The 26848-nt window shown below is 36.8% G+C and overlaps 3 protein-coding genes across 13 annotated transcripts; 2 read left to right on the top strand and 1 right to left on the bottom strand.

The window, feature by feature from the left end:
- Positions 1 to 3105: 3105 nt before the first annotated feature.
- dazap2 (DAZ associated protein 2) lies at positions 3106 to 9884 on the top strand. Its single transcript, XM_079588727.1, has 4 exons — positions 3106 to 3324; positions 4500 to 4618; positions 6214 to 6465; positions 7068 to 9884. Exons 1-4 carry the CDS (start codon positions 3312 to 3314, stop codon positions 7194 to 7196), a joined length of 513 nt encoding a protein of 170 aa, XP_079444853.1. The 5' UTR covers positions 3106 to 3311; the 3' UTR covers positions 7197 to 9884.
- Positions 9885 to 16164: 6280 nt separating this feature from the next.
- Positions 16165 to 23278, bottom strand: bin2a (bridging integrator 2a). Of its 11 annotated transcripts, none has more exons than XM_079588720.1 (15): positions 22060 to 22587; positions 20697 to 20818; positions 20453 to 20608; positions 19853 to 19933; positions 19710 to 19764; positions 19528 to 19622; positions 19087 to 19182; positions 18877 to 18984; positions 18651 to 18736; positions 18210 to 18285; positions 18042 to 18124; positions 17829 to 17933; positions 16857 to 17283; positions 16644 to 16722; positions 16165 to 16526 (listed from the first exon to the last, which is right to left on the bottom strand). In XM_079588720.1, the coding sequence occupies exons 3-14, from the start codon at positions 20543 to 20545 to the stop codon at positions 16654 to 16656; spliced, it is 1374 nt and encodes a 457-aa protein (XP_079444846.1). In that variant the 5' UTR covers positions 20546 to 20608; positions 20697 to 20818; positions 22060 to 22587; the 3' UTR covers positions 16165 to 16526; positions 16644 to 16653. The 11 variants fall into 11 exon arrangements, with proteins under 11 accessions (XP_079444846.1, XP_079444842.1, XP_079444843.1 ...); XM_079588716.1 differs by having other exon boundaries at positions 16166 to 16526; positions 20453 to 20565; positions 20664 to 20818; XM_079588717.1 differs by having other exon boundaries at positions 16166 to 16526; positions 20453 to 20565; positions 20664 to 20818; positions 22542 to 22587.
- Positions 21280 to 26846, top strand: LOC306985933 (uncharacterized protein). Its single transcript, XM_079588726.1, has 6 exons — positions 21280 to 21402; positions 22074 to 22238; positions 23407 to 23512; positions 23724 to 23830; positions 24265 to 24437; positions 26233 to 26846. The coding sequence occupies exons 2-6, from the start codon at positions 22079 to 22081 to the stop codon at positions 26518 to 26520; spliced, it is 834 nt and encodes a 277-aa protein (XP_079444852.1). The 5' UTR covers positions 21280 to 21402; positions 22074 to 22078; the 3' UTR covers positions 26521 to 26846.
- Positions 26847 to 26848: the final 2 nt, after the last annotated feature.

Below are 26848 nucleotides of genomic sequence, written 5' to 3'. Positions count from 1 at the left end.
GTGTCTTTCCTCCGTTGCCCAGCCAGCTGGCAAACACTTTCATTTGCATGCATTAGCAGCATATTGCCATGGAGCTCAAAGGGAAACTGGGATTGCTGAATACAGACGAATCTGTAATTAGGTGCACATCCAATACAGGCCCCAACTATTAGAGAGCAGTTGCATTTTATACATCTGATTCAAAAATATATATTGCAGTTAAAAGGCAATCGAAAGAGATAATCAAACGGTCCTTACCAAAGCCCTGCCCTGTTTTATTTCTGCATATAGGTCCGACAGAAGTGTATACTAATTGTATGTTTAGGTTATACTGCCTAGGGTGTGGACCCACCCATAAAAATGCATTTAATTTAATCAGGTGCTAAACTAAATTTGGATTACCATTCCTACGTCTAATATGTAATTTATCGGGTTGAATGTTGCAATTAAATTAAAAGACCTTAATGAAACCTCTGCTCTGCTTGGCATACTTCCCAGGGCAATATTTTTATGAAATATTAGGTTCATCAAATGTGCAGAATCATTCTAACTAACACTATGGGTAGACAGGAATTCATATTACATGTTGACAATGTTACTGGGATTGTAAACTCAATCTTAATGTATTTATAAGGCACAATAAAACAACAGTGATCATTGTGCTAAATATCCATTTAAAAAAAGCTAGAATACATACAACAGTATGACAGTAAAACACAAGATAAACACATAATTGAAGTCAAACTATAGCCATTTGACTCTGAGATTATAAGCCTTCTCAAAGAGATATGTTTTAAGTTTTGGTTTAAAAAGTGATTCTATCTAAATTATTCTAATAGAAAGTGGCTATTCCACAATTTATGGCAGGTTATGGAAAGATCTAGGAAACCGGAAGAGTTTCTGATTAAATAACCTTAAACATTTACCTGGTGTGTTTACTCAAAAGGTCAGAAAGATAAGAAGGTGTCAGTCCATTTAAAGCCAGTGCAAAGAGAGTAAGACAGGGGTGATATGTTCGTATTTGCGAGTGCCTGTCAGAAGACTATCAGCTGCTTTTTGGACTGTTTGTAAGTGATTCATATATTGGCTTATTTAAATATCAGGGGTGTCCTTTCCTGCTCCTGGAGGGCCACTGCCCTGCAGAGTTCAGCTTTAACCCCAATTAAACACACCTGAGCTAATCAAGGTATTATTAGGCATACAACTTCCAGGCAAATGTGTTGAGGCAAGGTGGAGCTAAACTCTGGATAGTGGCCCTCCAAGAGCAGGTTTGGACACCCCTGGCCTATAGAAATTGAGTTGCAGTATAGTCAAGATGAGTTAAAGGCATAAATTACTCTCTCGAACTCAGCTAAAGTAAAAAAAAAACTTTTCACCTTGGCAAGGATTCTTAACTGAAAGATAAAGGACTTAACTACTGCACTTACTTGCTTATCAAATTTCAAAGCAGAATCAAAAACAACAGCCATTTTTAACAAAGGGCTTAACATATGAGGCCATACCCATCCATTGATTTGAGCTGCCAGAAACAGCTAGAGGTTCGAACACAATTGCCACAGTCTTACTCTCGTTGAGATGTACGTAATGTAGGGACATCCATGCTTTACTTTCTGACACACAAGAGATTAAAGTGCTCAAACCTGGTGTTCATTTTACTTAAAAGGCACATAGATTTGATAGTCATCAGTATAACAATGAAACGAAAGCTGTTTATTAAAAAGCAAACCCAGAGGGAGCATATGTAGAGAAAACAAAATGGGGACAAGGATAGATCCTTGGGGAACCCCACAGGTCAAAACTGATTTGGAGGATGAACACCCATCCACACCGACTGAGAAAGTTCTAGTATTCAAGTAGGATTTGAACCAATTTAGGGCACAACCGTTATGTGTTCAAGGCAGGAAATAAGAATACTGTGGTCTACAGTGTCAACTGCTGCACCTTTAAATCTAAAAGCGAAAGCGAAAAATTCAGAATCAACAGATAATGTGGTTATCCAGGTTAACCTGGAAGGTTTCAAACACACCATATACTCAAAAAAAAATGTTTTAATTTGAGCAGAAACTACTTTCTCTAAAACTTTAGTTAAAAGAAGGCCTAAAATGAGATAAAACGGTCACATCAAGATTCTGCTTTTTCAACATGGGTTTGACAGTTGCATGGTTAAAATATTTCGGAACGGTCCCTTCAGAGGGACTGTTTATTATAAATAAAATACATGGCCCAATGGCATCAACAACCTGAATGAGTAAGCGCATTGAAATAATATCAGTTGAGGACATAGTGGGTTTTAATTGCTTAAGTTCTTGAAGAGAGTTTAGAAATTGGCTAAAATTCATTAAAAAATTAAGTACAGACAGGAGGGATAGAGGGATCACAGTCTGAGTGGACAATAAGCTGTCTGATATCACTTATTTTATTTGTTAAGTAGCTGAGAAAATGTTCACAAACTATAACTGGCTCATCAAAGTGAAAAAGAGGGATTTATAACAGAATTTAGAGGTCTATGACAATGATGTCTGAAAAGTATTTAGATTTGGCCACCTTAACAGATTTTTGGTAATCTAAAGAACCCTTTTCCACAATAAAGAAGCTTTTGTGCAATGGAAATGTTCCATGGGTGTCAAACCAACTTCATGGAACCAAAACTGCCAATAAAGAACCTTTATTTTTAAGGATGTATTATTGGCTTTTCAGAAAAGTGTAAATGGAAAAAACCTGTAATGAATAAATTACCCATAAAACTCGACCTTGCTTAACATTTATGAATAGAACCCTTAACCTGAAATCACAGTCCAACCTTTCAGTTAAAATCTATCTTCAAAATATGTTGGACTCTTGACTGAATATGCTAGTGTAGTTTTATTATGTTTACTTGTTTAAACCACTGCTGGAGAAAACACATAACTGGACTTTTCACTCAAACGCCATTACTGAGTGTAACTTCCCTTTGAGATAACTGCCCTACTTATGCAACCATTTTACAAATAAAGTAGCAGCGTAACATATTATATAATTTATAATGTATATATAACTTAGTATTACATTTATTCTTATAGTATAAAGTGGGGCTAACAGACACTTTCATTTTCGACATAATGTGAGTCATGTATTTCTCTTTAACAGGGAGTGGCGTCCAAAAACTGACGCTAGCATGACGTAGCCCCTCCCAACACAAATATACTCAAAGGAAAGCCAGACGAAAACAAGGAAGTAACGAGCAAGAAAGACGAGGAACTTTGAGTAACCCTTATATTTATTGTCAAATAAACGCAGAATTCGGTCTGTTTAAATTCTCGTCCCCTAGAATATTTTATCTACAGTGAAGAACAATGAACAACAAAGGTAAATACACGATCAACTCCGCTCTTCTGCTATTTTGCTTAGCCGCTTCCTAGCAACTACCAATGGAGTTAGCCTTCATAACCGACTTACATAACAAACGGCTTTACATACTGAACTCTTATGGATTATGCGCCAAAAACATCTATCATCGACTACCTCATGACTGAAAGTGTAATATTTTACGGGGGAATGTCAGATTTCAGCGGACTGGCTAATGTTTTGAAATGAAAACGGCTAAAGGGTAGCTAACGTTAACTAGCTTCGCTGCTACAGCGCGATGACGTGATTGGAAAGGTGACCTCATTAAGATAACGAGACGCTCACAGCCTCCGTTTAATCATTAATTAATACAATTTACATGTGCTTCATCAATATACTGTGGTATTAAGAACAGTTTGTCTTATTTTTTATATTGTAATTTAGCTGTCAGTTAAGACGGGCCTATTTGCCTCTTCTATTATCGTTTTCATCAGATATGCAATGCATATTGTCTTATTATATATTGTAATTAAGCAGTCAGGTAATACTGGCCTATTTGCCTCTTCTATTCTCGTTTTCATTTTTAGATATGTATATTGTATTATATTTGAATGTGCTATTTTGTGTACAAAAAAAATCTAATTTATTTATTTGTAAAATTATATAAAGAAAAGTAATATGTATTCTATTTAAATTAATTAATTAATTTAATACACATTTCATGATCATCTATTCTGGTTAAAAATCGGCATGAAACAGAAGTTGCATTTTGCAATAGTTTTTTCTTCCCTATTGTAACAAATATCAAATTTAAACAGCTTCTCAAACAAGAATAAATGGAGGACTGGACTTGATTTTTTCCATCAGTAATTAATTGGAACGTTGTGCTTTGCTATTGGTCGATCTCATGTGAGTGACAGGTTGTCCTGCCCTCACGCCAGTAAACGCATCATCAGAGAAGAGATGTTGTTGCAGAGATGTTATTTTGATTAAACATTATGTGGGCATAATTTAGCCTATAATAAATATAGCAATATTCCATGAAAAAGCAAGAGTGACTTTAAAGAAAACTGCTGACGGGTTTCTTTTGGTCAATATCTTTAGTACATAACCCTAATATTACTCTCTTTGCAGGAAATTAACATGGGATTCTGTCGTGATATTGATTTGACTGTTTTTTTTTTGTCTCCATTCAGGTTCATATCCACAACAAGCTGTTTACCCTCAGCAGAGCACAGCATCCGTTTACCCGCCTGCTATGCAAGTCCCTGCTCAGGTGTCTCCATATCCAGATGCCCCTCCCCCATACTCTGAGGTTACCAGTACTAGTTACTCTCTGTCTGGTCATGTGAATGTGCAATATCTCATTATAGTATAAAATGAGTAGGAAATGCCCTTTAGAACAATGTGTACTAATCAAGTATTATATTAGATAGCAACATGTTTTTAAATGTGTTTAAAGGTAGGGTAGGCAATTTTCGGAATGGCTAGCAATAGCAAATTAGCTTTGAAGGCATGAGATCCCATCCTGCAAAGCATCACGAGATAATAGATGGCACAACCTCATGTCTCAAGCACATAACATTACAATAATAATGAGCATGAACAACTTAAAGAGCACTCGCTTGTACCACCTGACTGCTGCAGATTAATTTCGGTGTTGATAGTGTTGCCATTGAAACACATAAATTTAAGTCACAAACCTCTCAGAGTATAACGGCACGGGTTTCAATCTCTTCCTAATTGCAGTAGTTATGGCGTGAACGCATCATAAGCTGGTTGTTTTGGTTTAGGAGGAACTGTTAAAGGCGGCTGCTGTTTGTTTTTGGCGCTCTGTGACTGTGTCTACAACTCTGCATAGCATGAAACACGCTGATGACGTGTGATGGCGGAGGTATGGAAATACCGTTGTCAGGCCGGTAGGACACCGTACCATTGCATTCGGACTGAATGCAATGATTGGACGAACATTTTAAGGTCCTACGCCTTCCACAGACGGTATATATAAATGCATTTAGACCATTTAACTTGCTATCAGGATGTGAAGAGACTTTCAACCAGCATAACAAAAACAAATTCTGGAACAAATCGCCTACCCTGCCTTTAACACTCAAGAATCCACATTCCCTTACTCAAACCTGCATGCTTTTAAAACTGCATAATTTCTGGAAATTGCTTTTGATTAATCATCTGTTGTGATGCAAGTGCCACCACTCGGACAGACAATGCAATTTAAGCGATGAATTAAGGCCCGTTCTATAATGATAAAGATATAGTTTTAAAAATCGTTCTAATGTAAAAGAATAGTCGAGTCCACACAACAACTAAAGCGGTAACGGCACAGAGAAACGACATTGTTGGAATCACTTTCACAACAATTTTTTCCAGCTGATGAATGATAAAAACATTGACAAGAACCAATCAGAATCCTTCTTGCTTTAAAGACCTCAGGCATTTAAAGCGGCAGATGACCGAACTGCAGCGTGTGCTTATAATAAACAGAACGACTTTGTGCATTGGTGTGATCGCTAACTAAATCCCAAAGGAAAGAGATATTCCAGCCAGTATGCTAGATTTATAACAAATAACTTGACGTTGAGAAAAATTAAGCAGAAGAGGCCATTCATTTCAGTGAATTGATGAGTTTGACCTTAATAAAAAGCCTTTTTTTTTTTTTACAAAACTGCATCAAAAGTGAAATAATCAAAGATACCAATGTTCAATTAAATAGTAATTTTATTAATCATAACTTTTTATTTATGGACTAGCTATGTGGTAACAGATTAGTGTTTATCTGCATTTTAAAATGGCTTCGAGTGTGGCACATTTTAAAAATCTTTTTTTATAAATTCTGTGTCATCCCATACAAAAATAATTTTAATAACATTTTTGGGTTTTTGCATTTCACAGGTTTATCAGCCCAGGTATATGGCTCCTCCCCCAGCCCCTGGACAGATGGCCCAAATGACCTCAGCATACCCTGGTACTCAGATGTACATGCCCATGCATGCTCAGACTGTGCCAATGGGAGCCATGGCCTCCGGTGTCCCAATGGCTTATTATCAAATGGGACCCATGTACCCTCCTGGCTCTACCGTCATGATGGATGGTGGATTTGATGCTGGAGCTCGCTTCGGGCCTGGCACCAGTGCTTCCATTCCTGTGAGTACTCACAGTAAACCTGTTGTATTTTCTTAGCCAGGAAGTAATATCCATTTATGTATAATATAGTTATATGTAAATTAACGATGTTTACTCGTTCCCCATGTTACGTGGACCGAGAAATTCACGTTTATTTGTCAGCAAATGTCCAGTCCAGCAAAAGTTTTGACAGCTCCAGGGCTTTCGTGAAAACTGTAGATCATACTTCTGAGTTTTTGTTTCCCCGCCCACCGACAGTCGGATCGACAGAGGGTTATTAACAGAATAGTAGATTTGTAAGAGTAGGTTTATTATACTATGTTCACTCTTTAAACAGCATTATGGTAAAAACAGAACACCATGGCAACAGTTTTCTTACCTGTACACAACGGCGTTTTGATTTGGGCGACAGTTTCTTTCAGTTTTTTCCCTCCAAACTTTTTTGCACTTCTGTAGCCATGTACTTCTTTGTCCCAGTACTTAAGAGAACCATATAGTTCAAGGAAGTCGATTTGAAATTCCCTTTAGGTCCAGTCTTTTCTGCGATCCTTTAAGTTACAACTTACTAAATGTTCCTGTGGCTGAAAATGTATTTAATTAACATATCTGTCTCTATATTTAAGCCTCCACCTCCTGGTCACCTCCCTAACGCTGCTCAGATGGCGGCCATGCAAGGTGCAAATGTTGTGATGACACAACGCAAGGGCAACTTTTTCATGGGCGGCTCCAGCGGCGGTTACACCATCTGGTAACAATGAGCATCACCCTGGGCCTGGACCGAAGCCCTCCTTTCCCTCTCCCTGGTTCCCTTTACCTGTTCTCCCACGCCTGCCTCCCTTGGGGCTGCTTGGCTAAGCCACAATACTGATTTAATCTAATGGAATGTAATATTTTAGAGCCCCTTACTCAAGGTACAATACTCCGCTGTTGATATAATTGTGTAAAATCGCAGTTATTGCGTATTCACGAATAAAACCGCTTTCAAAAGTGCATGATATTTGTAGGATTGAACTTCTAGTGATCATATATGTCATCTATCATAATTATTGGTTGGCTAAGACAACTTTTAAGGTGAAAACCAGGTCATTTTTACCTTTATTGCCACTGGCGTACCTCTTACAAATTCATTTGGCTTCATTTTATAGTACATTTTCTAGTTTTTGGTTGTTTTCTTGAGCCGGAGATCATGCCAAGAGAACTACCAAGCCAGTTTGATCATCTGTGTAAAGTAGCTATGCACTTGAAACGTTCTCTTTGAATAGTACGCTTAACTAAGCCTTTCATTCCTCTCACTATTAAGGTCTTGTCAGATTTGTCAAATGTGGATGTAGGCGCTCTAAATTAAAGAGAAAGACGTGTTTACAAGTTCAAACAGCGGTGGCGTATTGTACCTTTGGGCAAGCGTATATAAATATTATCAGGTGCCAAAACTGCACCATTATTTAAAAGCAAAGGAATTTACATAAGAATGAACCTAAATGCAGTAAAAGAGAGCGAACAAGACAAACAAAAGTTGGACTTTTTTTCTTTTCTTTTTCAATATTTTCCCTCCTATGTCGGATACCCAGAGCTGTACATATAGCCGTTTAGAGTGTGTTTCGTGTGTTCCAGCTCTATGTGCTTCTTCACAAACCTCTTAAGCATTTTCCACAAAAGGTAAAGTTGTTTACAATGGTCAGGGCTTAATCAAGAGACGATTTATTTTCAGTATTTAAAAATTGTTTGGCACATCAAGCATTTTGTTTGTTTGTGGGGAGCTGCTTGTACCAAAGATCTGGACTAGAATGCACTAAAAGCTTTTTGCTTTTTGTAAGTCTTCTGTCAAAGTACATCTGCACTCAGATTCATACTGAAATAAGTAAACATATCATATTTAGATGATGGTGATTGCTTTGCAGGTGTCACGCACCAGGTAGAGCACACCACTGCTGTGACTGCATTTTGTAGGGGCTTGTGTTGAAAAATATATAAATGTTTCCTAGTTGCATCTTGATGTTTCTGCATGCACTTTTCAGTCATTTTGTTCTTAATAAAAAGTTATCATTGTTAAAAAAATTTTAGAAGTACTACAATATTAATTTATGTGCACTGTCAACCGATTCTGAGATGTTTTTGCCGATTTCTTTTGTACATATGCTTTTAAACACAAAAACAGCATCAGTTATACTTGCTGCTGCATTGATGATTTTTCAAAGCAGCACGGTAACACGTAGTAGCATATACAACGGCTTATGTTCGGCTGAGAAATTGTGGTGTTGATTTGTTAATGTTTCACAAGGGATTACAGTTTTCCTCACATCTGTAACGTGACTTCAAATGTTTTTCAAAATACCCGTCATAAAAGGAAAACCTCACTGAGTTACACCAGCAGTTGTCTCCACCACTTTTTGCTCTTATCATTTATTGAATTGCTAAATCTTCATTTCTCCTCCCAGCAATGCCCTTCAAACGCAGCTGTTTTCTGCTTGACACTACAACTTATATGAGTTCTGTAGCAGTTACCTGTATTATATGTGACTGAAATTTAAAATGCTGCTTTTTTTTTTGCTAGATAATACTGAGGTGAAATGCTTACAAATGCTCACTTGAGTTTATTCTCCATACATTCACTGGTATCCCATTATTTTTTTTGTCATTATACCATATATTTTTTCTGATTGATTAAAAAAAAGAAAAAAAATAGGGAATTTTATGCTAGCTTGGCAAATGGGGCTACTTTTTAGGCTTTACGTGTATTAGGTGCATCACTGGGTATCCGACACAACAGTTCTAAAGGTTTTGCCCATCTGAATAATAAAAAATAAAAAAAATCTGATGGCTTTAAAAAAAACAAAAAAAACATGCCGAGTAGCCTATGCAGGCATTGCCTTAGCACCATTTATATAATTTTCTGTGATTTCTCATGTAGGTTATTTTAGTTTGAAACGTCTGACCTGGTTATTCCTAACCTGACTTTTTAGGTTAGGACTCCTAACCTATTACTTATTCAAATCCCATTTCATTTATTTTTACTTTGCTATGAAAATAACATAAGGCAAAAAAAAAAAAAACACGAGGGCAAAGTCTTCAGAACTCTTCTCTGTTTCAATCTTAGCGCAGCATTTTATCTTGGCATGTGCCACCGTGTGTTTGTGTATGCAATGTAGCGGATACACTGCTTATCTTGAGCCTCAATACCATGACAGTCACGGATGGTATACGTCTTTGTGGGCACTACAGTTCAGGGAACCCTTTTCATTTTTTTTTCTATATATATAATATAAAACAATTGTGATGGGTTATAATGGATGCATACTGCAGCATCAAGGAACCGAGGTCCTTCCTAGTTTGCTACATGACAAAATGATCTCCAGTGAAATAAATGTGGTGCACTTAACTTTTTTTATACTAAACCTTAAGTATAAAACAAAATTTAGAATAAAAGCTATTTTGAATTTTGACCATCTGTGTTGTAATATGTCTTTCAACGTTTGGTGTTGAAATTTCTGCCTGCTGACTGGTTCATGTGGAGGTTTATCTCCAGATTACAACAAATGTTTGACTAAACGTTCAATCTCTTGAAATTCACATTTAGTCCAAAGCAAGACCGGATATAGATCTTGGAAATTGATCATTGTTGTAAATTACAATCCAGAGGCTTAAATATTTTAGAAAATAGCAAGGAAATTGATTTCTTGTAGACAAATGAAATCATAATTTTAGTTGTACTAGCAAATTTGAACTAACTAGCCACTTGTATTTGAATGGTGTTATCAATAACCACAGTAACGTATTGATAGTGCAATAAAATAAAATAAAAGATGACTCAGAATCCAATATAAATTACATTCATTTTCTTAAGGTACAACTGCACAGCACAAAATAATATACAGTATCATATGTGTTTGACATTATGATCAGCATCTGTCTGTTTTACAAATAATGAAAGATAATTATATTTGGCACCGTCACAGCATGGCTTTGTAACAAAAACAACTTGAATTATAAAACATACATTTAAAAAAACTCCATCTAAAAATGCCGCCATTAATAAATAATAAAAAGCCAGGCTAAATGGCCAAAGGGAAAAAGGAACTTTGAAAAGCCACAAATTAACACTAAAGTGACTCAAAATCAAGTTTGTACGGTGCCTCGCTCTAATGTTTAGCATTTACCACTTATGTTAGCAGAGTTCTAATAATACCTTGCATAACTCTTGCATATGAACTTTTGTGTAATTTCTGCTGAAGTAGCGAATATACAGTTTGGATTGGACTATAAACTATATACAGGCATAATTTTACAGCATAAAAAAAGAAAAGATTGTCCCAGTAACTGAGTGTAACTTTACCATACCAAAATGGATGGTGAGCTTATTGACATCATGAATAAACAAGTCCTTTTACTTCTGGCTCAACCTGAACTCAAACTCAAACAGGATCCATTCAACTAAACATTGTTCCTCACAGCACAGACTAGTGGCTTATGTCCCATATGTCCTTGCATATAAACCTCTCTACATTGACTATTTAGATGTCTGGAGCAATCCATGCATTTTTAGCCAGATCATTGGTTGAATCCCTCTGATGCTAAGCAGTTCAGATGAAGTATTCCTTCTTGTTGCCGGTGACGGTGTCGTTGTAGACCTGTTCTGGGTCTACTCCTGGTGCCGGCTCACCTGCGGTTCTGTAAACACCTTTACTGTGGCACAGGTATCGGTACAACAGGAATCCACAGAGAGCGAGGGTCACCAGGATCAGGGCAATTACCACTAGAAGAAATAAAAAACATTTTAAACAGCTGTCAAATGTACAATAGAACAAATGAAGATATATTACTATTCAAAAATAATAAAGTGGGGAAACAAACATTAAAAATAATCAAAAACAAGATATTTTAAAAAGTGTGTTTAATGTTTTTTTTTTTTTTTTATAAGGCATAAAGATAATTAAAAGCACACAATCAAACTTGGAAATCAAACTTCATCTGTTTCATATGACATATCTGCATCTCTGTTTGATATGACATAATAAACTATTTGTATGACATTAGCATATTTCATAATGAAAGTAATTTTATAATGTTACAAAACTTTTATATTTCAAATTAATGCTTTTTTTTCTTTGTTCAGCAAAGAATCCTGAGAAAGAGTGTCACAGTTTCCACAATAATATTAAGCAGCATAATAATAAGAAATGTTTCTTAAGCAGCAAACCAGCATGATTTCTGAAGGATCATGTGACTGAAGACTGGAGTAACGATGCTGTAAATTCAGCTTTTCCATCACATTACATTTAAAATGACTTTACAATAATAATAGTCAAATAGCATTCCTATAATATGTAGCCTCATTGAACAATACCTTACAAATCTGAAAGCGTCCCCCCACAAAAGCTTTAGGAGTGCCCAACACAATATAATTCAGTGGCTTTAGTCTAATATCATGATCTGCACTGACGTGTCATATAATATAAACTAGACTGATAGACATTTACCTCCTATTACAGTCGAGTCTGCTTGTGGTGTAGCAGCTGTAGTATTTGTTGCAACATCCGTCACTGTGAAAAAAACACAAACACTGAAGACGACACGAAACCTGCATGTCAAGAATACAAGCACTAAAATGTGGAATTACAACAATTTCAGATGGAGAACATGATCAGCATGGTTGAGGAGTAAGTAATCAGATTAGAAGAAGAAAAAAATCATGGCACGATGTTAGGCATTAACTGTGCGTAGATTTTATTTAATGCTTCAGTACTACACCAAATGAGGCCAGGATTGAAAAGTGTACATGTATTATGTATATGTTAAATAAATTGAGTTGGTGCCAAGACAGATTATGTTGCACTAGGCTATTACTGTTCTGATACATTGTTTGATATGAGTGAGAGTGACACACCCAAAGCCTGTGAGGGAAACTTTTAATAGCGTGCTCTTTATATTAGAAGACAAGGTGCACAACTTACCACTAGGTACAATGCTAGTCATGGTGAAAGTCATACTTGTATTGGAGCGGACACCTATGTGGAGAAAAATAAACAGACTTGTGTCAACAGTGACATTTTTAGTATCACTTGTGACTGTGAAACAGTATTGAGTAAATCTCATTTATACAAGAACTATTAAATGTGGACAAACATCACTGGGTTGTGAGACAGACGCATCACTCAACCTGTACAGTAAGTACGTTAAGGTCTACGGACACTTGACTGCCCATAAGAGTTTGGGGACTTAATCGATCTTTCTACATTTGGACTTTTTGGGCAGGGTTAGGGTTAGGTTGAAGTTCTTTTCAAAGACTTGCGTCAACCCACTTTTCAAAATAATTATACAACTATACATCACAGGTTAAGGGACGTTCTACGAAACGGGTGCCTTTTCTAGTTTGATAGTGATTTTTCAGATACATTGTTTACGTTGGACCATAATGAGGTCTTTTTTTTTAATGAAAGATGAAACTGACATTACAAATCTTGTTCAAAAACACATGTTGATTTCTCAAATGCCAATGCCGTTTCACTGCACAAAATGTTTAGATTAATTGATAGAGGATACATCGTCCTTGGAAGTTCACTTGTTGAAAGGATGACAATGTCGTTATGACAAGGCGTTTTATTTATTGAATAGTTGATTACTTTCAAAACAATGCTGAAAAAAATCCAACTTGAAGAATACACTGTCAATTAAAAATCTAAAATATACAGAGATACAATGATTTTGTATGTGTGTGTGGTTCATGTATTCCCTAACGTTATGGGGACAAAATGTCGCCACAATGACGGCAACGCCTGAAATCCTTGGGAACATTTTTTTGGTCCACAGAGTCGTTTACACCATGCTCCCTCGCCTCATACCTTTCATCCTGTGTTGGTGCGTAAATATATTTAATTACTTCAAGAATACAGCTATGATACACACTAAAAAGTTGAAATCCTTTTAGTCATTTTACTTCACAGGGGAATAATACAACAGACATTTCAGCTTGCAGGCCTTCTTCAGTGTGTAGAAGGCGGCTACTTTAGCCTTTCTTCAGTGTGTAGAAGAAGGCTACTTTAGCCTTTCTTCAGTGTGTAGAAGGCGGCTACTTTAGCCTTTCTTCAGTGTGTAGAAGAAGGCTACTTTAGCCTTTCTTCAGTGTGTAGAAGAAGGCTACTTTAGCCTTTCTTCAGTGTGTAGAAGAAGGCTACTTTTTAAATCCCTTTAAAAAAAGTTAAATAAAGTGACTAAAAGGATTTCGAATTTTGAGTGTGCATCATAAGCTGTATTCTTCATTTTTTTTGTCCCTATGAGGAAAACAGCTTTCAAGTCATCATACTAAATTATCTTTATGAAAATGTAAAACTGCACAAAGAAATCCCCATAAAACATGAAATGTGTGTGTGTACTAACTATATTTTGGGGACTAATTTGTACCCAAAAGTGACAAAAAACCTCCATTTAGGGATGTCTTTATTTGTAAATCTGGTATAAAAATAAAGTGATTAAAGTTTTTTTTTTTAAATGCAGAAAGTTTTGTGTGATGGGTAGGGTAAGGGTTAGTGTAAGGGGATAGAATATAAAGTTTGTAAAGTATATCATTGTGTCTATGGAATGTCCTCATTTAGATAGCGAAGTAAACGTACGTGTGTGTGTGTGTGTGTGTGTGTGTGTGTGTGTGTGTGTGTGTGTGTGTGTGTGTGTGTGTGTGTGTGTGTGTGTGTGTGTGTCCACAAAGATGGCAATATCCGAAATCCTTGTCGGGACATTTTTGGGTCACAGCTTATAAATCATACCAAGTGATGTTTTTTTAAAAATATAAAAAATGTAAGAAGTTGTCAGTGATGTTTAGGGGTAGGGAATAGGATATACAGTTTGTAGAGTATAAAGATTTATGTCTTTGTAATGTCACCATATAACATGAAACGTGTGTGTGTGGCTTTGTAAACCCTACATTATGGGGGTAATAAAATGTCCCCATAAAGATGGCAATATCCAAAATCCTTTTCCTTGAGGGGACATTTTGGTCCCCATGAGGAAAACAGCTTATAAATAATATAAGTGATGTTTTAAAAAAATATATATATATAAATTCAGTTTTCTGTGATGGGTAGGTTTAGGAGTCGGGTTAGTGTAAGGAGACAGAATATACCGTTTTTGTACAGTATAAGAATCTATGGAAAGTCCCTATAAAACTTGAAAACAGTGTGTGTGTGTGTGTGTGTGTGTGTGTGTGTGTGTGTGTGTGTGTGTGTGTGTGTGTGTGTGTGTGTGTGTGTGTGTGTGTGTGTGTGTGTGTGTGTGTGTGTGTGTGTGTGTGTGTGTGTGTGTGTGTGTGTGTGTGTGTGTAAGTTGGAAACACAAGGCTGGAGACAATGAGGAAAGTCAAAAAATCACTTTTAGATGTGGTCAGGCAAATGTCTAGGCCTGTATAAACAAACATTAAAAGTTTGAATTAGCTCTTCATTATTTATCTCATATTTACACACATATAACGTTAATGTGTATACAATGTCACCCGTTTTATGGAATCGCCCTTATACATAAATGCTGTAGCTGTAACGTTAGTCACATGTCTCACTTCCTAAATTTTATTTAAATTCAGCTTTCCTTATTACAAATCTCGTAGGCTTCCGAGACACACGATGCTTATTTTTTTAAAGGATATCGTCGTGATGTAACGTTAGGCACAGTAAACACAAACCTAGAGGTACTGGGGTAGCCAAATACTCAACGAAACAGTGTGTAGAGGCAACCTAAAACTAATTATGTTATTTTATCGATGGTAGTCGGAAAACCTCTCTCACACGGTGAACGATCACTTTAAAAAGCTGCAAAACTCTTTAAAATAATTTAACAGCTGTTCAGCCATTTGAGACCGCCAGCTCTACTTTCAGTCCAACAGGAACAAAATAAAACTTACCTGAGTGCTTGAATGTCAAAGTCGCGGATGGACAACTTTTCAGCTAAAGATGGCGATCACGGTGATAAAAGTTAAACTGCAGATTGATAAATTATGAAAAGTAGACTGCGTTCTTTTCAAAGTAGAACAGCGTAAAGCCACCACACCACACGCTCACTGAGCGATGCCCGATTTTGCATGAATCATTCTTTTGAGTCGAATCTTTTCTGAGCTTGTCTCGAGTCAATAACCATAATTGACTCATTTAACCGCATTTGAACCATAGACTGTAAAAACATGTCCGTAACGTCGTTCTATTACGTTCTAGCCGTTCTATTATTTATTAAAACATGCAGAATTTTTTTTCGTGACTAAATTAATTTTAGTACTGTTTAGGCCGAATGTAAATGAAAAATATGTTCAGTTTCTAAAATGAAATATGCCGTTTTCTAATAGCCTATCATAGCTGAGACTCGTGAAATTCATAGGTGAAATTGGATTTAAAAACCTCACTAATAAAACGTAATATAAGTGTGTAACATGCGACGAGGTGACGTAATTGCGTCACGAAGTAAAAGAACCATTGACTCGTTTATAAACAGGTTCTTTGAAACAAATAGTTCAAAAGAGCCGAATCGCTGAAACGAGATGAGCTTGTGCGCGTTCACAAGTCTATGGTTTCCTCCTGCCCGCTCCCGTGAAGAATCAAACAATGGTCGCATTCCACGAAATGACTCATATTAACCAGCAGCCACACCAGCATGCTAGACTAACCTTTGAAAACGAAAGAACGGGCATTTGGATCATTAGTTTAATTGCTTGAGAGTGTAATGAAGAGGAAGAAAAAAAACAATAGGCGAGCCGAGTGTAAGTTAATTTTTAGTAAAAGTTTTGGGGTGATTGTCAAGTAGCTACATTATAAACACTTCCATTCATGTAAAGAGTAATATATCTAAAAACATTCAACTCCATAAGAAGGAACACCACATGTGAAAGATAAAAGACAATAGGCCTACAGGAAAGTTATTATATTCTAAAAGAAACTGTAGCCTACTTGAATTAAAACCCAGAATTAAAAAATTTATCTGAAAAAAAAAACATATCTCAAAAGATCAGGGATGATTTTTTTTTTTTATCCAACTCAGTACAGCATCTGGAAATCCTCTCTTATGTTGTGAATTTGCTGTCCAATTCCAGTATATTTCCAACAGACGTGTCGTTTCTGTAAACAGATGAATTTGAAATGAAATACACATTAAGCCATTTGCTCATATGGATTAAATGAAACGCATAATCACAACATGAGTGTGAGCTGTAAGTGCTCTCAAATTATGCTGACCTTTTGTCTGCTATTTAGGGGCTTCTGTTTTCGTTCCTTCCTTCGCCTCTCCTGACGGATGGTCGCCCTTGTTTAGAGCCTTGAAACGGGTCAGATAAATACAAATTATTACACCTCTTTTTGAGTTACATTGTTATGCTTCTTTGAGGAATGAATATAATGGCTACATTCATAATGGAATATATAGGCTATGTTTAGGGTTACAGAACTCACATAGCTTGAAGAATCAGTTTCTTCCACATGTGATTTAGGGTCACGAGCTATTCCATTCTCCACACCCGAAGGCCCATCATCCTCCACCTTCTCAGAGGATTTTTGATCTTTGATCTTGGAGCATTCGGCGGGACTCGAGTTTGGTTTCAGTTGGCTCTCATCACTGTCCTCCTCAGAAGACTCCTCCTCTTTTGGCGTATCCCCCCGTCCATATTGACTTGAGGCTTGCGAGGACTCTTTCTTTTCGGCGTTCTTGTCACTGGTGTCATCCACCTGTGGCTCGTCCTCTGTAGTTTCGTCTATTCTTATAGGGCTGCCTTTTGGATCTTTGGCACCAGAGACGTTATCATAAATGGGTAGAGGGCTGGTGGGGCTGTATAACCCATATGCTGGTGTGTCAGACCTAAAACTGGATGAGTTGCCTCTCCTGTAATAGCAAATGCATGGAGAATTATGTTGGTTTGCATCTTGAAAACAGATACAAACCAATTATGTTATGCGTGCAGTAATGCATGCCGAAAATGTATATGTAGACCGGGGCTATAGTTGTCATAAGTCAATATAAAGTTTTGGCAACTGATTCGAAACCATTTACATTGTTATTGCCCAGGTAAAAAGATACACACTTTTTTTTTGTTGGTGAAAATATGCCAAGTTAAATGAGTTAAGTTGTCACAATAGGGAACTAATAAATACCTAGGCTGTTTAAATGTCTATAGCATACACATTATGAGCCACAAAACATTAATTCTGCAATAATGGGAATTATTAAACAAAACAAAGGTTAAAAACAAAACAAAACCACTGCTATAATAAACAAGTATTTGTGTAATTTGACTTTTGATTTAAAAATACATTTTGTAACTCTTCTTTATATAACGAATCATGCACATTCACCAGCAGATGGCATTAGTTCCCAACTTTTAAATCTGCAAGGCAAAGAGAGGAATTGAAATGATGATTTTTTTTTACCTGAGAGAGTCCCTGGGGCTGTAACCCTTGTGCATATCATAAAAGCTTTTAAGTGATCTGGGAGACAACGTGTCTCTAAATGATCTTCTTTTCAAGGAACCTGAGCTTAAAATGAAACAAAGAGAGTCATTTGTACTATATTTGCCAGCTAAAGTCTTACTGATATTTAAAAATGACTGTTTATTTAAAAAAAATATGTATAAAGCCTTATACCGGTTCAAATTCTTCACGACAAAGCTCTTGTCTGGATGTTGGATGCTCAGCTCTTTCATCACAGTCTGTAGAACCTCATTGTTCTTGGGGCAAAAGAAGTAGTTAGTTGCAGATCATGAGGAATCACTGTTCATTGATTCAAGCTGTATTTTTTTACTTTTGGTTTACCTTGGTAATTTCCTTGTAGAAGATGTCTCTGAGGTTGCAAATGGCTTGGAAGACTGTGACATAGCAACCAATACGACTATAGAATGCAGAACAAATGATGTTGGCCAAGTTTCAGTTTGTAGATGTCAACAAAAATTAATCTCAAATTAATTAATATATCTATATATAGGCTATACTGACCATAAAATTAGCATTGAGCAGGCGGTTACAATTTATTTTACAGTCCTGTTCCCCGTGTACATAAATTGTAATTACAATAACTGGGTATTAACTAGGTATAACCATGAACTTAACAAGTTTTCTTTGGTACACGTACATGTACTGTAAAATAAAGTGAAACCATATCATTTATAGCCATTCCAAATCTTTATGATAGATTTCATTAGTTTAAATATTAACATTTGAAAATCTGTGCAATTTAAAAACGACTCCAAAACTAACGTGTCCGATAGAATAGGCAGTTCCATCTTCAGCTCCCTGTTCATGTCCTCATATATCACCTTGGCTGCATTCATCTCATCCTCTGCCTTAAAGAACAACAGCACAACGGAAGCACAATGACTTTATGAGTAATGTGATGTTTTTTGGGACGTAAAGAACATGATTGGAAGGTTAGAACGTATCTGTAAGGTTACAAACAAACTCTCTATGTCAGTCATAGGCATACCTTTCCGATTTTGATATCATCCTTCTTCTTAGCATTCTGCATCCCTGTCAGGTTATGGCGAGCAGAATCATAGTCTACGAGTTTTCTGTTTCGCTTGGCCACTCTTTCCTGAATCATGAAGAAAAATAGTTGACAGACCAAACTGCTCGTTTAAAAAAATAAAAAAATGATTGAGAGCTCTGTGCCAATTTGTCAGGCAGTCGTTTTTACCCTGACATCTGGAAACTGGCTCATGTAAGACTCCATAGTGATTAATGCCTGATCACGCAGCTTGGACTCATAATCTTTCCACAGAAGCTCTTCTCCCTTTGGAACACAGAGAGCCACATTTGTAATAAAAGCATAAATTCAATCTGATCATCATATAAAGTGATCAGGTCTCTTCAGAAAATTTGGACTAAACTGCTCAATTCATATTCGATTTACGATCTCTTTATGAACTTTTTGAAGCGTCAAAGTGTCAGTTGCGTAGTCCAATGGAGGGACAGAAAGCTCTCAGATTTCATCAAAAAGATCTTCGTTTGTGTTCCAAAGATGAACGAAAGTATTACAGGTTTGGAACGACATGAGTAATTAATAACAGAATTTACATTTTTGGGTGAATTCTACCAAATTTTTGTCTCACAGTACAGTGTGGTCTCTGAGACTTACCTCCACAACTTCCCCAAGATCTTCTACACCATCCCATTTATCGTCATAGGCATCAAACAAGGACTGAAACAGCCGACCTGAAGCATCCTTCATTACTGTTAAACATCAAACACAATAAAGCATGTCAGCATTCCTGTTTAAGACGCTCATCTCCTGCACGAGTCTCACAGTAAAGAGCCAACCTGTGACCGCGTTGAGGTATGCTTTCAGGTCCTTGTATATTCTGTATCCATCGTTCTGCCAATAGAAACCACAAGGGAAAATTAGGTTAACTTTTGATCTTCAAAGCTGTTACTTTGGATACCATATAGTAGATGTAATGTACCTGTTGAAATTGGAGGTTCATCACACACTGCTCAAAGTGCTCATCTTTGGTCTCCTCAGATTTGCCAAATCTCTGCAAAACCTGCAAAGGCATCACATATTACAACGTGCCTACAAACACCTGACAGCCTTGACAAGGGTATTCTCATGTATACTGACAGCTATGCAATGGACCTGATCCTTAAAATATTGATAAGCTCACACTGACACAGAAAAAAAAGCTTCCTTACAGTTTTAGATCCTAAGACCTATTCATCCGACTTCACCAACAATCAGTTTTGAGATGACAAGAAATGAAGGGTTTAACAGGTGAAAACAGAAAAGGAAATAGTGACTTGGTCAGCCTTGGCAGACATATTAAAACAAATCTGGGAATAAAGGACACTATTAAGCAGAGAAGGAAGCTGCATGTTTGCATTGGCTCTTATTGATGGAGTAGATAAAGCAACTTGTGTCAGATACTCCCATGTCATGTGACTGAATCGATTCCTGGATCAAGATAACACTAAAGTTTATGCGCTCTCAAACAGGAAGACCGACCGCATTGGAAAGCACACTGGCTCTCTCAACTCGATTGTGTTTTATGATTCCAGCCACGTACCTTCTCCTGTGCCCTGCTGAATTTCTTCTGCACCTGTTTAGCAAGCACATTGGCCCCTCCTTTCGAGCTGATGCTGGCTTTGCTTTCTGCCATGTTCTTCACTTGTATTCAATCTGGAATAATGTTTCAATAGCCCTTTAAATTAAATGGCCAACCCTGGAGAATAAAAGGACATGTTTAGAGCAAAAGACAGTTGACTTGGTGTCTTTACCTTCACCTGTATTCTGTCTGAGTCCAAACACACCTTCTCTTGTTTTTTTACAGTCATAAGTCATAAACTTCTTATCTTTCCAGGTTGTGACTTGAGCACTGTGGCGGCCCCTGAGTCATATTTCATTGTGAATGGGTATTTGATGTAAGGGCCCACTAGTGTATTCAGAACATAGAAATGATATTGTATTGTATTATTATATTGAACAGAGCTGAATACTAACACTATTATCTTATTTAGAGCTGCTTCACAGCTAAAATTTAAGTTGTTTAAAAATTTATGAATTGTGCAACTTTAACACCATTATTTTCCTGTTTATTACTTTAGAAACAATCTATATTTTTAAAAGTGCTAGATGTAATAAAATAGATAATTAGAAGTTTGTCACCTTTGCACCTATTTTATACTATTCTATTGTATTTTTTATCTATTTATTTATTCTATTGTATTGTAAACATTCAACTTGTTCTATTCTATTCTAAATCAAATAAGTGGAAGTACAAGTTTGCATATTGTTTTATTTTGTGTTCTGTTCCAGGCTACTATTCTATTTTGGGTATTTCTATTCTATTCTATGCTGTTCTATTCTATTAGCCTACCTAAAAAGCATTATAGTCTCAAACTACAGTTCCCACAAGCCACCGTACTACTACGCACAGCATCAACATTTGCCACATGCCACTCCTCCTCAGAAGTGTGTATGTTATGAACTTTGCTCTGCCGTATTTTTTTCTATAGAGCTGGTAAGTCCCGCCCCTTCCGTAAAACCCCGCTGGACCTCAAAGTTAAAAAACCGTCAATGCAAGTGAATGGGAGAAAATAATTATTTTCTGGTCCCGTTTGAATTGTGCCATGAATGTGAACATATGTTGTCTGTGAATTTTTTATATAATCTTTCATGTTACAAGTTTGACAGTATATGGTATGATTCGTCGGCTAGCAGTTGTGGAAAAGACATGACGAGAAAGACTACATGTCGCCTATGTGACGTCACCCCATAAAGTTGACTTACCCGTGGTTTTCGCCAACCTCAACGATTTTGTCCTCTCCCTGAAAGAAGGCGGTGAAGTGCACCAAAGACACAGCCATGTCTAGCGGGATTCGTGAGCTAGAGCCGTGAGCTAGTGGTGTTGACGTTTCAAACGCGCCGAAAGCAGCGCCGAGTTGTAGTCCACAAAGTGCTCTCACACAAAGTCTACCCGTATCAAACTTCTACCCGCTAAATTGTAGCATTTTTCACACGAAAGATTATATAAAAAATTCACAGTCAACATATGTTCAAATTCATGGCACAATTCAAACGGGACCAGAAAATAATTATTTTTTCCCATTCACTTGCATTGACGGTTTTTCAACTTTGAGGTCCAGCGGGGTTAGCGGAGGGGGCGGGACTTACCAGCTCTTATAGAGGTTGTATGTTTGAGCTCGAGTTTGTAACTTTGCTGCTTCAGAACCAGCTGGAGATGATCATGGGAAGCACGTTGGCCAAATGTGCAGCAATCGACCTGGCCGTTCAGTGGGTCGGATGGTCAGTAGCGTCTGCACTCAAAACTGAAAAGTTTTACGACTTGGCAGGTAAATTATTTATCCAAAAGGCGTAGAAATCACGATCTTGATATAGTAATGTAATCGTTGTTGCTTTCGTCGGTTTTGTCATGTTTGTGCATTAGTATGCACAGATTGCACACATATGGTATTTCGACTTAAATAATGTTGTATGTGTTTGGTTGGGTTGCTTGCAAGTTGCAACACAAGCCACGTCTTTTTTTTTAACTTATTTGTTGTGGAAAAATAGGTTATCTAAATGTATTACGAGACGGTGGTTATCTAAACTACAATGAGGTGTTGTGAAACCACCATAAATACGTCTCCACCCACATCTATCTTAAATCAGCTTACTGAAGTGCATTATTTCCCCCACGGCACCCGTACTTCGACAAGCCGTCCTTTTAACCAATCAGACAAATTACTCTACGAGTAGTCATCGTTTGATTGGCTAAACTATGGAAACGTCCCTGTCAATCATTCAGCTAGAGGCGGGACTTCTCAAAAACGGATGGAAAAAAAATAATGACGTTAACTCGGATATGTGATCTTTTATATAAATAACTACATTTGCAATAATATATGCTATTTTAATTTTTTATAAATGTAAACGTATTGAATAGACCTCGAAACTGTTATATTAACACTGAAACATACATTTTAAACTTCTGTACAGATTTTAAAATACATTATCACACATATAGGCTAGGCTACTACCATAATTTTCAACACAACAGTAATGTTATACATAAACAGTTTTATACAGCATATATTAAGAATTTTGACAGTTATACTGATTATAATTTTATTCATTGCATGTAGAAAGTGATTAAGATATGATTACCCATGTAATGCAATTTCTTATTTTCTACATTAAAAAAACACATTAGCTTCTACTTACCTGTCAGCATTCAATATGCATTTCTTTTTAATGGAGTACAAAAATTATCCAACCATTTCAGTCTTTCAAACCCAGGTTCCCGAGTGCTATTCCCTCTTTCTTTCTCTCTGAGAAGTGTGCTCTTGAGAATCCTTGAACTTTGCTACCAATTGTCTCTATGTTCATTGGTAAAATATTCAGTGAACACGCCTCACTTTTAAAATGGACGGACACAGGTGACTGGCTGCTCTGCCCATATCTGGAGGGATATTGAATGCCTTATCAGTTTAACCACAAATTAATTTTGTTGTTTTCTAGGATCCGGTACCTATATATTGCTGGCTCATCTGAGTCGTCTATGGGGCGGAAATGGACACCTTAGACAGAACGTACAAACTGGACTTGTTACTGCCTGGGGACTGAGGTAAGATAGATAGATAGATAGATAGATAGATAGATAGATAGATAGATAGATAGATAGATAGATAGATAGATAGATAGATAGATAGATCTATAACAAAAGACGTATCTATTTATTGGAGTCTTGTTGCTTTAACAGCTTCATGTTGTATTAAAGTATCTATTAAGGTCTGGTTAATAAGTCAATAAGTAACAGATTGGGTCTTGTTCTGCAGACTTGGGACATTTCTCTTTCTTAGAATCATAAAGGAAGGACAAGACCGGAGGTTTAACAATGTCAGAGACAGCCCTGGGACATTCTTTGTGTACTGGACCATGCAAGGTATTTCAACTAAGGCTATTGATTGTTTGCATAGTTCCTGCTAATTGATGGCTGAAGTCGGCCATACGTGTCCAATCCGTATCACAACAAAAAGAAAGTAATTATATTACATTATGAATCACATAAGGAGAAGTTTTTGCACCTATTCTATACTGTATCACATTATCATGATCAATCATTCAACCAATTCCTTCCATATCTATTTTATTTTGAATCAAATAAGTGGATGTAAATTATTTTGCATCTATTCTATTACATTATTTGCATAGTTACTGTTAATTGGTGGCTGCAGTAGGCCATAATTGTCCAATCTTTAAACATCACACTAAAATAATGTCACCAAAAAAACTAGGAAAGTAACTCTAAAAAGAAATTCTACTAAACCCAGACGAGTAATAGACTGCCACTTGAAACTTGTGTCTCCTTCTTTTCAGCTCTGTGGGTATTTGTTACCCTCTTGCCCACCCTAATTCTTAACAGCGAGAGAAGAGACGAGCCCCTTGGCCCACGTGACTACATCGGTTGGGGAATATGGGGGCTGGGTTTTGCTACAGAGGCCATTGCCGACCAGCAGAAGTGGAATTTTAAGAGTGATCCAGATAATGCTGTGAGTAATAACTTGCACTGATAATAATAGGCTGATAAGACTACTCAGTTGTGAAAGCTAAATTATGACATGTAAATCATATAATTTATATCATAAAAAGATTTTAACATAACTACAGTTTTATGAGACCTGCACTCTTGACAGATTACAAACTGGATCAAACTGGTTGTTCTTAACTCTCTGGTTGTCTTTACTCATAATGAACCAAAAGAAAATACATTTTGATTTTTTTTACATTGTTGGAATGATACAAATCTTGGTGACTTTTGTGGCACTTGCCATGAGAATACACAACATTTTTTAGACATTAACTATTTTTTGGGGTGCAATCTACAAATCAGCAACAAAGTAGTCTTTGATAATGTCTAAATATATATTCAGATGCAAAACATAATAAAAGTAAGTCATTATGTCTGGAAAAAACACAGCCCTATATATTGGCTATACACTACAGGCATCTAGTGGTTACACAATGGTATTACATATGATTTTCTTTATTTCTTCCAGCAGAAGGCACTAATCTGCCTTACATACTTTTTTTCTAATATCTTTGCTATATTTTTACTTAATTAATTGGAAATAATCTTGTATTTGTTTTAATATATATAGACATACATGCTGCCTGAGGTGAATATTGTCTAGTGCCATGAAATATAAAAGAATAAATATCATTGAAACATAATATCGTACATTAATTTAATTATAATTTTTGATGTTTATTGTCTTCAGTCTTTTAACCAGTGTGAGCCCTAAGTGAGGAATACCAGAGGGTTAAAGAAAAATGGCATATTTTTTTCATATGGGCTAAATATACAAAAAATAACTAAATGTGAACCATTTGTGTGTTCTTTAAAAAAACATTTTTGAACATCCTGATCAGCCTGAAATTGGCCTAACAGGGCTATCTGTTTGTCCTACCAATGGAAGACAGGGGGAGTCAGCATGAAACAGCTAGGGTACGTCTCAATCAGCTCCCTAGTTCAGTAGTCAGGGCACTGACCAGGGAGTTGGCCATTTTAATGGCTGTCTCAATCGCAGAATCCTTTCTGAGTTCACTCCCTAAAAAGTCCCACAATGCACCGTGAAAACCAGGGAGCATCGAAGCTTACTATGATCTTTTAACGGAAGTTCTGAAACACGAAACTTAAATCATGTGAGCCAACTCACTACACATAATGACATGCAATGGATGTTTTTAAAATACAAACCATTATTTACATGGCTTGGTTGAATTCTAATGTAGAATGCGGTCTGTTATTTCTTGATAACACACCGTTGCCATGAAAAACAGCATTGCCATGGACACTGTGTTCTTTAGCGGAAGAAATACAATAGTTTTTAAATCAATATTTTGTGTCAAATGATTGATTTATTTGGTAGGTAGCCATGTAATAAGTCCTGATCAGCCTGTCGGGGTTGTATTCGCTATAACAGCTTTGCTGTTCATAAATACCAGTTATGATGTACAATGAGGACGTTGTCATGTCCCCGGGAATAGTCATCAGTGTCCCATTGTGTAGTGAGCCAGCGTCCTTTACTGTCTTACCAGTGCCCGAATTTGTGAACACAATATACTGATTAATGAGCTCGGGAGCTGATTAAGACGCACCCCTATATTGGCTTAACCAACCATGTGCATTTGGGGTGGGGGTATGTTTGTCCAACCAATGGAAGACAGGGGGAATAATGCAGAAATTACTCACTATAAGAAATCCTGCTTATTATTTGCAAGTGACATTTTAATTAATGTCATGGGGCAAAGGCATTAATCTTATAAGCTTGCATGTATTTGCAGGGAACGTTTATTCGTCATGGACTGTGGGCATACAGCAGACATCCAAACTACCTGGGGGAGATCCTGCAATGGTCAGGGCTGTTCCTGTCCGCTTCCTCCGTCATGCGCGGACCTCAATACCTCAGTGCGGTTTCTCCGCTCTTCGTCTGGTTCTTACTGAGACATGTTAGTGGGATCCCCATCCTTGAGAAGCAAGCTATGAAGAAATGGGGATCAGACCCGGCTTTCCAGACCTACATCAAGAACACACCCCTGCTATGGCCCTTCCCCAAGTTTAAAGGAGAATAAAGCATATTTACAGCACTTGCTCATGACAACTGAACAATGAAAGCTTATGTGAATGTATGATATAGACACCTAAGTGAGAGAAAAAAACCCTATATATCCTCAGTCCTAGATCAAATGTCTTAATTTTAATGGTTTCAGTATATTATTTTGTAAACCTAATACATTTTCTTCAAGAAATCTATCAAATTACTTTTTCTATTGATTTAACTACCCAGTCTTCTAACATTCTGGCACACTTTGTGCCTCAGTGATTTTGTATCGTATTTTAGATGTGCTAACATTTACATCTCACTTTTAACTCTAAACCCCAATGCAATGTAAAAAAAAA

This window comes from Phoxinus phoxinus (assembly GCF_949152265.1).
Source record: "Phoxinus phoxinus genome assembly, chromosome: 18".
In the NCBI taxonomy this organism is placed as follows: Eukaryota; Metazoa; Chordata; class Actinopteri; order Cypriniformes; family Leuciscidae; genus Phoxinus; species Phoxinus phoxinus.
Note: the sequence above shows the minus strand (reverse complement) of the source record. Positions and strands in the feature narration are given on the sequence as shown.

What these genes read in the sequence shown, in the direction of transcription:
- dazap2 (XM_079588727.1), top strand. An exon ending in CCCCTCCCCCATACTCTGAG is followed by an intron (nt 4,619 to 6,213) that starts GTTACCAGTACT and finishes TGCATTTCACAG; the next exon opens with GTTTATCAGCCCAGGTATAT. An exon ending in GCACCAGTGCTTCCATTCCT is followed by an intron (nt 6,466 to 7,067) that starts GTGAGTACTCAC and finishes TCTATATTTAAG; the next exon opens with CCTCCACCTCCTGGTCACCT.
- bin2a (XM_079588715.1), bottom strand. Translation starts at nt 20,545, where the DNA reads ATGGCAGAAAGCAAAGCCAGCATCAGCTCGAAAGGAGGGGCCAATGTG. An exon ending in TGAACCTCCAATTTCAACAG is followed by an intron (nt 19,765 to 19,852) that starts GTACATTACATC and finishes TTCTATTGGCAG; the next exon opens with AACGATGGATACAGAATATA. An exon ending in ATCTTGGGGAAGTTGTGGAG is followed by an intron (nt 19,183 to 19,527) that starts GTAAGTCTCAGA and finishes TGTGTTCCAAAG; the next exon opens with GGAGAAGAGCTTCTGTGGAA.
- LOC306985933 (XM_079588726.1), top strand. Translation starts at nt 22,079, where the DNA reads ATGTTTGAGCTCGAGTTTGTAACTTTGCTGCTTCAGAACCAGCTGGAG. An exon ending in TGTGTACTGGACCATGCAAG is followed by an intron (nt 23,831 to 24,264) that starts GTATTTCAACTA and finishes CCTTCTTTTCAG; the next exon opens with CTCTGTGGGTATTTGTTACC. An exon ending in AGAGTGATCCAGATAATGCT is followed by an intron (nt 24,438 to 26,232) that starts GTGAGTAATAAC and finishes ATGTATTTGCAG; the next exon opens with GGAACGTTTATTCGTCATGG.